The sequence below is a fragment of the Tupaia chinensis genome, unplaced genomic scaffold (assembly GCF_000334495.1).
Source record: "Tupaia chinensis unplaced genomic scaffold, TupChi_1.0 Scaffold000094_1, whole genome shotgun sequence".
In the NCBI taxonomy this organism is placed as follows: Eukaryota; Metazoa; Chordata; class Mammalia; order Scandentia; family Tupaiidae; genus Tupaia; species Tupaia belangeri.
The window spans coordinates 2614660-2630306 of NW_006159556.1; the positions used below are offsets into that span (position 1 = coordinate 2614660).

The 15647-nt window shown below is 39.9% G+C and overlaps 1 protein-coding gene across 5 annotated transcripts in view; it reads left to right on the forward strand.

The window, feature by feature from the left end:
• Positions 1-15647, forward strand: part of FAM13A (family with sequence similarity 13 member A) — a 249625-nt gene that overhangs the window by 173016 nt on the left and 60962 nt on the right. For all 5 annotated transcript variants that reach the window (XM_006143243.3, XM_027769857.1, XM_027769858.1 and 2 more), the window contains 2 exons: positions 10273-10314; positions 14025-14204. In XM_006143243.3, the coding sequence (XP_006143305.1) occupies positions 10273-10314; positions 14025-14204 (222 nt within the window). The remainder of the gene's footprint in view (positions 1-10272; positions 10315-14024; positions 14205-15647) is intronic.

A 15647-nucleotide genomic window follows, 5' to 3' on the forward strand; every position in this document is an offset into this window, starting at 1 on the left:
AGAAAAAGAGGTAGGTATAGATTCTGGATTTAATTCTATCACAGTTAATGAAAATATTAAGCATATGTTCAGGCTGTACTGACAAAGATAAATTATATGAATGTTAATACTTCTCTTCAAATGTCTTTCTTCAGCATAATAAGGCAAAGAAAAAATTTACTTGTTCTGCAGTAACACCTGTAGGGCCAGTCAGTGGCATAGTGGTTAGGCTAGCTGAATCCCACATTACCGACAGTGCATTTTAAGTCCTGGCTTGAAAAGCATGCTGGTGGTGTGTGCATGTGTGCCCAAAATACCAAAAGGGAGAAAAAGAGAAGGGATGACAGCATGCCTATTCCCCACGGGGAGTGCTTTCTCTCTTTCTTTTTTTCTCTCTCTGGTGAACATATGCACCCTCTGACAAAAATTTTTCAAAAAAGAAAACACTTTTATAACCATTCTGTCTAGTTCTGTTGCTAGTTCATTCCTCAGTTTCCTTACTTCACCACAGACTTCTCTTTGTAGAATCTTATGATTTTAATCAAATCTATAGTTATTGGGGCTGGCAGGTGATGTGGTGAGGTGCTGGCTGACCACAGTTCTAGTCCCAGACCTAGCAACTTGTTTTCTCACTCTGTCCAACCCCCACTCCCTGTTTCTCTAGTACCCATGTGTGCTCTGTAGCAAATTTAAAAATAATAATAAAACTAAATTAATAATTCTTTAAAAAATAGTGTGTGTGTGCATGTGTGTGTGTGTGTGTGTGTGTATTTCTAGTTTAAACAGTTAGCAGGCTACATTTGCCTGATATAACTACTCCCAGCTTCCCATTGAAATTCTGATGATTGTGTAAAAAAAACAGAAAACAGAGGCAGCTCTATAGCAAATTAAACCAGAACCAACAGATGGTGTAATGGTTATGTCACTGGACTCCCACATAGTTGACTACAGTTCGAGTCCTGGACCCAGCGATTCAAAAAACTCACACCAGGCACGTGTGCGTGCGTGCCCAAGATCCTTAGTGGAGAATGGAGGAGAAGCAACTGTGGCATGTGCCCTACAGCAAAAATCTCTCTCAAAAAAAGAAAGAAAGAAAGAGGAAAAAAGGAAGGAAGGAAGGAAGGGAGGAAGGAAGGAAGGAAGGAAAGAAGAAGAAAGAAAGAAAGAAAGAAAGAAAGAAAGAAAGAAAGAAAGAAAGAAAGAAAGAAAGAAAGAAAGAAAGAAAGAAAGAAAGAAAGAGAAAGAAGGAAAGAAAACCATCTGTTAACCAATCCCATCATAAAGGACATGGACTGAGAAACACATTTTTATCTTGCAGACTTCATGCTCCACTTTGTAAACGGTACAGATGGCCACAAAGCAAGAAGGAAGGAGGTGGCAAACACACTTGGATTTTTTCCACTGTCTCCTGCTTTGATCAGAAAAACAAATGACATCCCCTTGGTTGAGCAGAAACTTTTCTAAGCCATGCACAGCTGAGTTGTGTTCTCTTTCACTTCTCTGCCCTCATCAGCTTCTTTATTTTCAATATCCATTTAAAAACTAGAATATTCTACATTGAGACGATGAGAGGAGAGGGAAATTCCCTTGGAATGCTCAGTCATTTAACAAAAGTATTTTAGAAAGGGACAAAAGTAAGATTATTGGATTTAATATGTGATTTCAAGTGTACACTGCCCAAAAAACACTACGAATTTGCTTCTTACTCTTCAGCTTATTCATAAAATTGGACTAAATAGCAAGTACACCTCAGCAGGCATCATAAGCTATTATAGGGCAGACTCATACAGGCTCTGCAAGTCTCAAACTAAGAGGGATCATCTGTCAACAAACAGTGGTATAAAGTAAAAGCAATCTACCCACCCAGGCTGTTGGTAATGGTTCTGCCTGGATTAACTGTTCCCCCTTAACTACCACCAAACACAAAGGAACTATTTGGGATGCAGGAAGAGAAGTTACTAACTGAGGGAAAGGATGACTTACCCTGAGGATGCAGCATATAAACAGATCTCATAGAATTGTTTTTATATGATTCAGAGGAAAACTGGAGAAGTAATATATTGTTAATCTTCTCAAAAAATGTTCAGGGACATGCATGACCAACTTTGAAACATTGGTAGGAAACTGTAAAGGGAGAATAGGTTTATAATTGAAAGGCTACAGATACAGAACGGCAGATATAAGGAAGGAATAAGAGCCTACAAATGTCTAAGGCTAGATTTTAAAAATTTCGACCAGCGTATGGTTCAGGTGGCCAACTGCTTAGTTCAATTCCCAGATTGGCAGATTGAAAAGCACATAGAGTGTGTCTGTGTATGTGCCCAAAAGCCGGAGAGGAGAATGAAGGAGAAAAGATTGCAGTGTGGCCATGTTCCCTGGGGAGTGCTTTCTCACCCTCCCACCCACCCCCAACTCCATCTCCAGCCAGTGCACATATTCTATAGCCAAAAAAAAAAAAAATTAAAAAATTGTAAAACTATGTAGGAATCAATAAAGTGCAGAAATTATTAAAAATCAACCAAGTGGGACCAGCAGACGGCATAGTAGATAAGGTGCTGGACTCCCACATGACTAACCTCTGTTCAAAATCCCAGACCTGGTGGCTTGAAACTCACTCCAGGCTCCTGTGCATGCATGCCCAAAATCCCAAGAAGAGAATGGAAAAGGAGGGATTGTGGCATGGCCATCCCCCTGGGGAACTGCTTTCTCATTTCCTGTCTCTCCTGCAATCCCACGCACCTTATAGCAAAAATCCCTTAAAAAAAGACAAGAAACGAAAAGGAAAAAAATAAATCAAGTACATTATGAAAGAGAAAAAAATGAAATCGCAAAATAGAAAATCTAGTAAACATGAAAAAGAACAGTATTATTGTTCAGAATTAAAGTTTCCTCCAGGGGATATGATGGTTGTTTAAGAGGGTAGATACCATTTTATGCCATTTTAAACTAATTACCATGAAAATCTAAGTGAAATAAAATATTTTCTAGAATATATTAATTTGGAGAAGAAGAAAAGTCCATTTGAGTCCAAAAACACACTTTTAGTAATGTATTCCAATTGTAAGAATAAAAACTAGATGCATATCCAAAAATTTATATGAGTAGTAAGTCATCAGGAAAGTCATATTTTTCCATGCAAAAATGCGTCGTGACTTTCCCGACAACCCAGAAGTATCATTTGAGATTGAGAATGTGACCTTATTAAGGACGGACTCTGAAGCCAGGAGGGATCGATCAAGTCGGAGCTGTGTAACCTTGAGTGAAATACTAGTCTTCTCTGAACCTGCATTTCCTCATCTCTACAGTGTGCACAGTATTTTGCACATATATGAACTCTCCATTACGTTTCATAATTTTGCTTAATAAGAATATTAGTTAAAAAAAAAAACTCTGAATTCCTCCTTTCTTTTTTTTATTTTTTTTGGAGAGGTTTTCACTATAGGGTGCGTGCACTCGCCAGACAGACAGAGGGAGAGACAAAGAGACAGAAAGTGAGAAATCACCCTCCAGTGGGGATGGCCATGCCACAATCCCTTCTCCTCCCTTCTCTCGGGATCTTGGGCATGCACGCACACGTGCCTGGCGTGAGTTTTAAGCCACTGGGTCTGGGATGCGAACCGCAGTCAACTACGTGGGAGTCCAGCGACATAGCCATTACACTAACTGCTGGTCCCTGAATTCCCCCTTTCTTTCTTTCTTCCTTCCTTTTTTTTTGGGGGGGGGGGGTTTTTTATTGCCTGAGGGTGCATGCATTTGCCAGAGAGAAATGAAAACAGAGAGAGAGAGAAAAAACACCCTCCAATGGGACTTGGTCATACTCAAATGCGTTCTCCATTCTCCATCCTGTCAGAGTTTTGGGTGTACACAGCCCAGCATGTTTTCCAAACTGCCAGGGCTGGGACTCAAAGCAAAATCAACCATGTAGAATCTGGCTTGCTTAACCACATGACTACAAGTTGGCCTCTGAATGCCTTCTTAGGCAAACTAAAACATATTAAATATATAAAACAGGAAACTCTGATAAAGTCATAAAAGAAAGTGTATAAAAGATAAGCAGTTTGATATTTGGATGGGATATATTTAATTGGTTAGAAAATATTTAATATATTGAGTCATTAGAAAAGTCATGATGCATTTTTGCATAGAAAAATACAGTAACTTTTCCAATGACCCGATACTATCAAAATAGAGCATGAAGAACAATTTTCTTCAAATCAGGCCTGATATTTAAAGGAATAGAAAGTTTGAAGTTAGAGAAAGAATAAGGATAGATATTTTTCTCCTACTGAGTCATATCTACATAGTATATTTTCTTATTTTTTCTTAAAATAACATGTCATTTTATTTATTATTTTTATTTTTAAATTTGCTATAGGGCACATTCACTCACTGGCGAGAGAAAGAGGGAAAGTAAGAAAACAAGCCAGCAGGTTAGGTACTCGAATTGTGGTCAGCCATGTGGGAATCCAGCCTCTTAACCATCATGCCACCTGTTGGCCCCATGTAGTATATTTTCAATCTATGGTATATGTCATGCATAGTATACAATTTAAAACCAAAATGTGAGGATTTTCATTTCCAATGCCTCTCATATCACCACAGAACAACAGTGCAACTTTGTTATCAGAGTTTAAATACATATGAATGCTCCATTAAACTTCTGCATGTGATAAAAATAGCTAATGGTTAAAACAAAGGGAATAAATATTGTAATGTATGACACTGGAGAATAAACTACAATTATGAAAAATTTAATTTAGAAAGCCACTGTAGAATTGCAAAGAAATAATGTTACAATTACTATAAATGTTGACCCTGCATATCAGCTTTAAGATATTTTAAAAACTGAATTTTATTACACAAATTGAGAGTTTTATGCTCTTTTGATGATTAGTTAGACCATTTAACTTATTTAAACAAATATTACATAATTGTCTTTTTAACCTTTACTCATTAAAAAATAAATTGAGTAACTGTAACTAGAGAAAAATGTTAAGTCTCTTGGAATTCTTGATTCCTATTAAAACAATATATATATTTTTTGAAGAGTTTTTTTTGTTGTTGTTGTTGTCATTGTTATAGGGCACATGCGCTCGCCAGAAAGACAGAGACAGAGAGACAAAAAGCAAGAAATCGCTCCCCGGGAGAATGGCCACGCCACAATCCCTTCTCCTTCATTCTCCTCTTGGGATCTTGGGCACGCACGCACACGCTCCTGGCGTGAGTTTAAGCCACCGGGTCCGGGACGCAAACTGCAGTCAACTACGTGGGAGTCTAGCGACATAGCCATTACACCATTTGCTGGTCCCAAGATTTCTAAGAACATTCAATGACAGAAACAAAGATTACTTCCATAGCTATAGTTGATTCATGGAAGACACATACTGAAAAAAAAGGCAATAAGTGGGACAGCAGGTGGCATGGTGAAGGCACTGGATCCTACATGGCTGACTAGTAGGTTCAAGCCCCAGACCTGGCAGCTTGCAAAATGCACCAGGGGCAGGTGCATGCTATGTGCCCCAAATAACGAGAGGAGAATGGAGGAGAAGGTATTGCGGCATGACCACCTCCCATGAGGGGTGATTTCTCACATTCCCACTCTCCCTGTCTCTCCTGTCTCCCCTGGTGGGTGCACACATGCTATAGAAACAATCTAGACAAATAGGCATTTACCAATAAGCAAAAATGATAAAGTGAAGGCTAGCTTTCCTTTATCTATATGTAGCTTGTTTTTCCACCCCCTGCATATGGCTAAGAATAACATGGTTTTTTTCCAGAGCTCTTGATTGACTTGCAAAAAAAAATTATGTTGAGTTCATTTTTTTAATATTGATAAAGCAAGTATTTTAAATGGGAAGAAAGAAGCTTCTGTGTAGACCCCAGCATTAAGGTCAGTTTCAGTGCCCAAGTACACTGTCCATGCTGCTCTAACTGAATACCCTATTGACATGGTCATTTGAAATAGATTATAACTCTGCTCTGAAATATTGTCTATGACATACTGAAGTATCTTTGGTCTTTATTTCTAATAGCTAAAACTCAAACTACGTTCCCTTCTGCCAATTATGCTCAGCAATATTAGTCGAAAATTTGCATGTGATAAGACGCACAGATGCCGGTTGACAAGTGATTCTTTAATTAGATCTCTTGCTTTGAAATAAAGAAGGCTACGTATAAAAAGAAAGAAGTTTCAAATCTATAAAACCCAGACATCTTGAAAAAGCATGTGTTCTCTTTTTCTGTGTGTTCTCTTATTTTAGGATGTTCTCTTCTATGGCATAGAAAATCTTGCTGTAAAATAGTGTTGATCTGGGGCCGGCAGGCTGCATGGTAATTAAGGCACTGGACTCCTACATGCCCGACCACAGTCGGAGTCCTGGACCTGGTGGCTTATTTTCTCACTTTCCCTTTCTCTCTTTCTCTTTCATTCTCTGGTCAAATTAAAATATGTGATAAAATAATAGAAAATTAAAAAAATGCTTAAAAATATTGTTATAGCAAAAAAAAAAAAAAAAAGAAAAGAAACTCTCTAAAAAAAAAAGAAATCTTGGTGGTGGTGAATTGGTAAGCATGTCCCATTCATTAACAGAGGTGGTCAGATACTTAACCAAACCATTTCATACCCACTAAACATCAATTTGACTGAGACTTTATCATAAAACTAAGTATGTGGTTAAAACTTTTTGTAATAATTTAAACTTTTGGGCAATAAATTTGATTCTGAGATGGCATTATAAATTTGTAGAAATAAAACAAAGCCAGAGATCATTAGCCAAAATTTTTATCTTCTGTATAAAGATAACCAACCTACAGCAGCCAAGCTAACCAGCAACCTACCTGTGAGTTCAGCTCATTTCCTGCAAAGCCAAGCCCAGAACTGGTTTTCTAATTCCCAATGGAAAAGTATTCTCTTCTCAGAATATTTCTTTATAGAAATTCTATTAAAAGAACATGAAATTATGGACAAGTAACATACACCAGAAATTCCAAAGCACTATTTAAAAGCAAAAATAAAATCATAAATCTGTCCTCTAATAAATATACTAGCAAAAGTGACTATGATTTAATGATTTGGTTTTATTGCTGATTTATCCACTTACTTCTATATTCTGAGAGAGGGTTTTAAGACTGATTTAGATGGCTTAGGTCATTTTCCTGTAAGCTGGGCTGGACATTTTGTTGTGTTGACTTTTATTAAGTGAGGTTAGGATGAATTCTCCATATCAAACTTATATTCCTTAGATTATAATATTTTAAATATAGCTGTGGTGATATCTCAGTTATTGAAGTTCTGGAGAATTTTAGTTGTAGAGATTTAGAGACGTGCTGGCTCTGAGTGTCTCCCACGGATCCACAAAATCTGTGGGGAATTTACCAGAACTGGAGGATCTCAGCTCTTCCCTAGATTTACACCTGGGTTGTGGTTGTGTAGCACGGATCCTGGGGAAAGCTCAAGAAGCACGTATTTAGAGACTCAGTAACCTCAGAGCCTGGCCTTGTTTGTTGTCATCACCTTTTCTTCCTCACCTTTCTCCCTTTGTCTCCCTTTTCTCTTCATAAAAGAAATATAAAAACGTCAGCCTTGCTTTAGTAGACAAAAGGAATAGATCAGTAGGGCGTAGACGGGGGAAGAAATGCATCTCTTCGTTCTGGGATGCGTGGGGACTGACCAGCTAATGATAGGTCTTTGGAATGTTTTTTAGCATCTTGCAGATCTACGTTCTTTTCCTCCTTCTACGTTTCCCTCTGAGTCATTATTCATATTGGTCCCTGCCCCATCAAGGTTGCGTAACTGTGTTGAGTGGAATATAGGAGTTAATTACACAGTATTGGCTTTAGAGGGTAAGCCACAGGCATCAGAGGCAGGGACGGCCTGTTCCAGTTAAGGATAGAACAGCAAAGGATTTAATGCTGGTTATGTCGCCACGGAACCACTGTGAATAACAGGCATTGTGAGGCAGGGGAGCCATGGCGGTGACTAAAAGCAGCAAAATGCCTAAATCGAGGCTTCCATATACAAAGATGACTCCAATGAGTATTTCTTCTAGTGAGTAATGACTGAAAGGCAGTTGCATGTGATTAAGAGCTTAGACTATGAGCTCAAACTTTCTTGGTTTAAATCCCAGCTCATCTGTTTCTTGGCTCCATGGCTGTGGGCAGGTTATTGAACCTCTCTAACCTCTTCATCTGAAAATAGGGAAAACAGTAGTACCTGCCTCATAGAGATATTGTAGACGGTAAATGGGGAGCTTTCTGGAAAAAAATGCTTTTTTTTTTTTTTTTTTAGAGGGTTTTCTATCGCTGTGGGCAGGTTATTGAACCTCTCTAACCTCTTCATCTGAAAATAGGGAAAACAGTAGTACCTGCCTCATAGAGATATTGTAGACGGTAAATGGGGAGCTTTCTGGAAAAAAATGCTTTTTTTTTTTTTCTTTGAGAGGTTTTGCTATCGGGTGCATGCACTCGCCAGAAAGACAGAGAGAGACAGAAAGTGATAAATCACCTCTCAGGAGGGATAGCCACACCGCAATCCCTTTTCCTCCATTCTCCTCTCTGGATCTTGGGCACACACGCACACGTGCCCAGCTGAGTTTAAGCCGCCAGGTCTGGGACTCAAACCATGGTCGACTGCATGGGAGTCCAATGACATAGTCATTTTGCCATCTGCTGGTCCCATGGAAAAAATACTTAGCAGAATATCTGAAACACAGTGAGGTCTCAATAAGGGTTATGATGTTTCTTAAATGTATATATATTTTTTTTCTAGTTGAGTGTATGATTCTTCCCATCAGTTTCTGTTTTGCACAATAGCACGATTTTATGGCATTTTTCTGGGCTGCAGCTATGGTCTGTGGCTGGGACAAAGAGCTACAGCTTTAGCTAAAAGACATTGTCTGGGGCTGAAGAGGAAGTGTTTGTTGATCACCTCTGGGATGATAAATACTCTGCCTAGTGTATGGCGGTGGTAGTGATCGGGAGTGTGCTGAAAGACCATAAACACTGGATGCAATCCCTTAAGGCACTGAGATGCTGACGGAGATGAGCTCTATTCTTCATGGGAGAGAAAGCTGAGGGATGGTTCCAAAGCAGCGAATTTAAACGTTCCAAGTCACAGAGTAGCAACTATTGGGTTGTCGGAAGTCGTGACACACTTTTCCATAGGAAAACATAGAAGAAAACATCATGACTTTCTGACAACCCAATATCAATCTTGATCATTAACAGCTTAGATTTTCTTTGAGTGTCTTCTACAGAGAAGAAAGAAAAAAGAACTATTACAACTACTAGGTAAAATTTGGGCCAGCCAGTGGCGTAGTGGTGAAGGTAGCTGAATCCCACATGGTCAACTGCATGGTTCTGATCCCAGACCTGATAGCTTGATAAACACATCGGGCACGCGTGCAGATGTGCCCAGAATCCCCAGAGGAAAAGGGAGGAGAAGGGCTTGTGGCATGACCTTCCTCCCTGGGAAGAGTGGGGGGTGATTTCTTACTTTCTCTCTCTTTCTCTCCCTCCCTCTCTCTCCCTCTCCAGCAAATGTGCATGCCCTGCAACAGACAGACTAGGGGGAAAAAAGAAAAGATGATTTAGAAATAATCACGGGAAGACCAGTATTCATTCCCTGCTCTCTGTATCTCATGGCCCCTGATGGCCTCTACACCAGTGATCCCCAACATTTTTGGCACCAGGGGCTGGTTTTGTGGAAGACAATTTGTCCATGGACTTGGGGGTTGGTGGTGGGAAAGGGATCAGAGAATGGTTTCAGGATGATTCAAGCACGTTATACATTTATTGTGCGCTTCATTTTTGTTATTATGAAGACTGGTGCTGGTCCATGGCCCCGAGATTGAGGACCGCTGCTCTACACAGTTCAGAGCAGAGTTCTAGAAAGATGCTTCTGTCTGTAGGCCTGGGAGAAAAGAGTTTGGGGTAGAATGGATTTGGGCTGGTGAGAGCAGGAAACAGCGGAGGGTGGAGGGTGGTCAGTAGTGATTGCATTAACATTTTAGGAAAATGGAAAGGCCCTGAACTTGGGTTGTGGCATTAGGGTGAGAGCTAGGAGGCGATAGTCTGAGGTCAGCTAGGACATGGTTTGCCATGGACCTCTTCCCAAAGGAGAAAAGTCACTGCTCAGGAATAAGCAGCCCGTTTCTAGAAACAAATGAAAATAAGCATCTGTCAGTGGACAGGGGTCACTTGGGACCTGCTCCTTCCAGCCTATGGTCCCCTCTGATGTTTGGGTCACCCTCTCAGATCCTTTGCCTAACCTGACGTTCCTTCTCTTTTCTGCAGTGCTCATGTTTCCCAAGTCAGCAGTGTGTCGACAACTGGAGAGTAAGTTATTTGGGTTGGACTTTTGTGGTTTTCGTTTTTCTATGCCCTTTCTCATTCATTAAACAAAAACGCAATTCTAATGGTGACAGCGTTGGAAGACTGAGCTGATAAGCCACCAGCAACTTTGAGCTAACTTCCTAAGCAGGAGAGGGCTAAAAAAGAACTGAACCCTGTGTGTGCTGTGACGAGCATCAACTCCACCCTTTGAAAATAGGAGCTTTTGGGGCCCAGCCAATGGCATGGTGCTTAAGGCAGCTGGATCCCATATGGCTGACTGTGTGGTTTGAATCCCAGATCCAGTGACTTTAAAATAACACACCAGGTGCATGGATATGCATGTGCACCCAAAATCCCGAGCAGAGTGCAGGAGGTCATGGCATGGCCATCTCTCTGGGGAGTGCTTTCTTACTTTCTCTCTCTCTCTGTCTCTGATTGAGCACACATTCCCTAGAGCAAATTTTTTTAAAAAGAAAAGAAGAAAGGTGGCATGGTGGTTAAGGCGCTGGACTCCCACATGGTTAACCACAGTTCGAGTCCTGGACCTGGGGGCCTGTTTTCTCACTTTCGCTCTCTCTCTCTTGCCCTGTCCCTCTCTGGTCATATTTAAATAAATAAATAAGTAAGTAAGTAAGTAAAGTTAAATAAAAATAATTCTTTAAAAAGAAAAAGAAAGAAAGAAAGCACGAACTTTGGATTTACTTCATTAAAAATAATATCAAAGTCAATATCTGCAAAGCAGTCTCTGCTCTGTAAGGGAGTTTGCAATGGAGAATATAATTAAGGGTTCAAGGATTAGCCATGTGTTTACTGCCTACCATATTTTACTGAGCTTGTGTTTATCAAGTGCTTGCAATGTACCACTTAGTATCAAATATGTAAGGTCAAGTAAGCCTTGGCCTCTGCTGTCACAGATTTTATAGTCTAATGGGGATGCAAAAAAGAGGACAGATTACTGATGGCAACAAGTCCATTTTTCTCCGCTGGGGCAGGGACGGGCTCTGCTCTATTAATTATGTCCATCCTGTGCCTCTTTCTTCCAAAGGCATCCACTTGCCCTTAGACTCCATCCAAACTCCGGTCATCTGCCCTCGCCTATCTCTCTGGTCACATTGCTCATTAGCCTTCAGCCCCACTGGAGTAAGTCTCAAAGCCTTCCTGCTGGCTGTTTCTCAGCCTAGCCAGTTCGATCCTTCACTCTGTCTGATAGTTATATCAGTATGTAATGGCATTGTGATTTTAAATGGTTTAAGTCTCTTCTGTAAGAGAAGCAAACCAGAGTATTTACAGGTGAAAAAATAAGATGGGACTGGCTCTGTAGCACAGCAGTTAAGCACTGTGCAGAGAAAGCCGAATCACACATGGCCCACCAGGTTTCAAATCCCAGCCCTGGATGCCGACATGATGGAGCACTGGAGGTAAAAGGATTATGGCGTGACCAGTTCCCAATGGACAGTGCTTTCTCGCTCTCTCTCCCTCTCCTCTCTTTCTCTTTGTTTTTCTCTCTCATGCACATGCATGTACCCTGTGGCATAATTCTTTAAAATGATGTCAGGGATTTGCTTCAAAATAGCAAAATAACAATAGTACTACCAATGATTTAATAAAAAGAATATAGATAAGGTTAGATGAGACAAAGTTGCTCAAATATTGGTAATAGTTGAAGATGTGTTCGAGTACGTGGATTCCTAATTATTTATTTTTTCACATTACCATAAAAAGTTTTTAAATTAAAGTTTCCCAGTGAGCATTAAACAGTTAAAAACAAACAAACAAACAAACAAAAAATATCCAAAAATCTTCCCCTGACTACCCACAGTCATTCTCCAATCTTGTACTCAATATTTTAGAGACTTTCTCAATATTTAAAATTATATTGTTTGCTTATCACTTGTCTTGCCTTACAGTCATGTAAGCTCCCTAAACGCTGGGACCTTATCTCTCATATTATTGCTGTCTTCCTAAGTGTCTGAATGACTATCTCCTTTCCCAAGACCTTCCCATCCACCTTTCCATCCTTGGCTAAGACATGAATGGGCCCTATGGGGGTATCTTCTCTTAGCAAAGATCAGTTGTAGGATGTAGGGCGGATATAATTTGATAGGGAGGAAGGGAAAAGGACCAGAAGCACTGACTGGGATGAATTTGGATATCACAGGATGGGTTTGAATTTTTTTTCCTTCCATATTGAGTGAGGAAGCAACCAGAAGGTAGGCTTGACCTCCCTTAGCTCTGTCAGGGTTGTGTGTGTGTGTGTGTGTGTGTGTGTGTGTGTGTGTGTTTTAATTTTGCCAGAGGGCATATGCACTTACCAGAGAGACAGAGATAGAGGGAGAGAGAGGAAGCAGTCCCTAGTCATTTCTCCATCCTTTCCAGATTTGGGGCATGCATGTGCCTGTGCCCAGAGTGCCGCTGGGCCAATATCCAAACCACTTGGTCAGCCATGTTGGATGCAGCTTCCTTAACCACGAGGCAGCAGGGCCAGCCTGCTCTGTCGCTTTTAAAGAGACTCCCAAACTGTATCAAGTCCGACATATCCCTGCCATTTTTGTTTCCTAATAACCTTTCCTTCTTACACGTCTCATATAGTTTAGAAAAGGCACAGGTTGTTTGTATGTTTTAATTTACTCATATTCCTCTATACTATGGTAATTAGGCAATCTTAAATGATTTGGGGCATAGAGTTGTAAATATAAAGTCTAATGCCCAGGTTAGACTATACATGCTCATTGTCTTAAAAGTACTTTTAATAAAATTTGAATGAAATATCTGAGTCAATTATAAAACTGTATTTGGAAACTCTAAGGTTCTTAAAATCCATTTTATTTAAATAAATGCTATTTCTCATCCTGAGCATTTAAAAAATATAAATTTGGGGTTCTTTTTCAAATGAAGAAAAATGAAATGCTTTGAGGAGTGTACATTAAGAATTTTCCATGCCAGCTTATTCAGAATTCAACAGCATGGTGATAAAAGAAAGTTTAGATGCATTGAAAGCTTCTGCAGATTTAAAAATGATATCATTTATGTCTTATCATACACTCTTTTCAGCCTCTTGGCTTTATCTGATCTCTTCATGTTGAAAGAAATAAAACAGTTCTTCCAACTTCAATAATATAGTTTGGGGTGAGGGCTTCAGTGATACATCCTGAGATGACTGAAAAGAGGATCAGAACAATTATGCCGTGCTGTTGCGAGTTTTAATTGTTCTAGTCATTTTTTCCCCAAAATAGAATTATTCCTTATGTAATTTTATCTTAGGGGGATTCCATATAGATAATAGACATCACAGAATTATTTGTGCCAGTTTACTTTGCAAACTATACCATCTTCCTGTGCATGCCTGGCATGAAATCAGGAGGAATCTTTTGTTTGTTAGAATAGATCCATTGTTTTTCTTTGAGGGTAAAAAAGCTTTCCTCATTCTGCCTTATGTTAAATGACTCTCGTATCCTGAATGCCTCGTAGTCATTGCTACACTCGCTCTGAGAGTTTCAGTAATCCTGGACTCACAAAGACAAGAACCAGAGTTATCAAATTGGAATTTGTCTGTTTCAGCTTTGTTTTTAACACACAGTGCAAAAGTCTTTGCTCATGCAGTTCTAAAGACCATCCACTGGCAATACTGATATTTCCAAAACTTTGGGCACATATTTTTTAAGTCAATCATTGATGAACTTGACTGCTTGAGTGATAGCTTCCTTTTACACCAGACTCTTAGAAAGAACCATCCGGTCAGCTGTAGAGCAGCATCTTTTTGATGTCAGTAGCTCTGGAGGTCAAAGCTCAGAGGACTCTGAATCTGGAACGTCGTCAGCATCTTCTACCACGTCCGCCAGACAGCGACGCCGCCAGTCCAAGCAGCAGGATGAAGTTCGTCGAGGGAGAGACAAGTGAGTTGGCCTCGATTCTGGGGCCTGCGTTTCTCTCCTGTTTAAAATATACCACTCAATTAGCCCTCGTTTTATAGTCAGACCTTCTCATTCTTGCTCATTTCAGTATTTAGATGAAAACTTTTGAAGTTTTCCTTTCGTGGGGCCAGTAGGTGGCATGGAGGTTAAGGTAGCTGGATCCCTCATAGCCAGGTGCACGACTGAGTCTGAACTTCAGTGGCTTGAAAAACACAGTGTGTGTGTGTGTGTGTGTGTGTGTCTCCAAAATCCCGAGAGAAGAATAGAGAAGGGATTGCAACATGGCCATCCCCCAAGATGGTTATTTTTTACTCTCCAGCCCCAAGAAGCACACGTGCCCTATAGCAAACTACAGTAAAACAAAAAAAAAAAACAACTGTTTTCATTTGGACCATTGTAAACTTAGCAACCAACTAAACAATATCCTTGAAACCAATGATGACCATATTTCAAAATGAGATAAAGAGTCAGTAATGTCTGACAAAAGTCATCATTGCATTTTTTTAAAATAAGCATTAGAGCAGATAGACTAAGACTATACATCATTCATTTTGCTGTAAGTGATTTGTTTTTTTTTTAATTTATAAGAAAATATTATCTGGGTCGTGTTATGATTAGCTACAATAAAATGTAAGAAGTTTAAGTAATATTTATTATATAAAAAAGGTCAGTTTCATTCATTTAAAAATCTGTTCTTTGCCAGGCATATAGAAATGAGGTAGAATCTTGGTAGTGAGGGTGCTGCAGGAAGGAATTGGGTGCACGTGCTCCATCCAGCCTGGCAGGGACCGTGGTGAAGGTGTTGGTGCCATCCACACCAGCACAGCCTTTCTTTGGGGCTACTGAGATTTCCACATGAGCACAACTGCACAATCAAGTTTTCTTATATTGATTTGGACAAGATTTATTTCAGTCATTCATTATTAATAAGATTAGAAAATAAACTTTGTTGGGACCAGCAGGTGACATAACGGTTACATTGCTAGACTTCCACATGGCCAACTGCAGTTTGAATCCCCGACTCAGCAGCTTAAAACACCCAGGTGCTTGTGTGTTTGTGCCCGAGATCCTGAGAGGAGAATGGAGGAGAAGGGATTGCATGTGGCCATCCCCCCTGGGAGTGATTTCTGACTTTCTGACTCTTTCTCTCTAGCAAGCTCACGTGTCCTAGAGCAAAAATCTCTCCAAATAAATAAATAAATAAATAAATAAATAAATAAATAAGATGATAGTTAGACATATACCGCAAGAGTTAGGGAAAATGTGAAGTGATAAAAAGACAGAATTTGAACAGTAAAACAAATAATCTTGAGTCTAGGACCAAAGTCGTCCAGGCGTCCCCAGACGGTGCTCCTTTCTGTGCACTGGAGGAGAAATTTAAGAGTGTCAGCATGAGGATGTGTGCTTGTTGGAACTCCCCGTCCG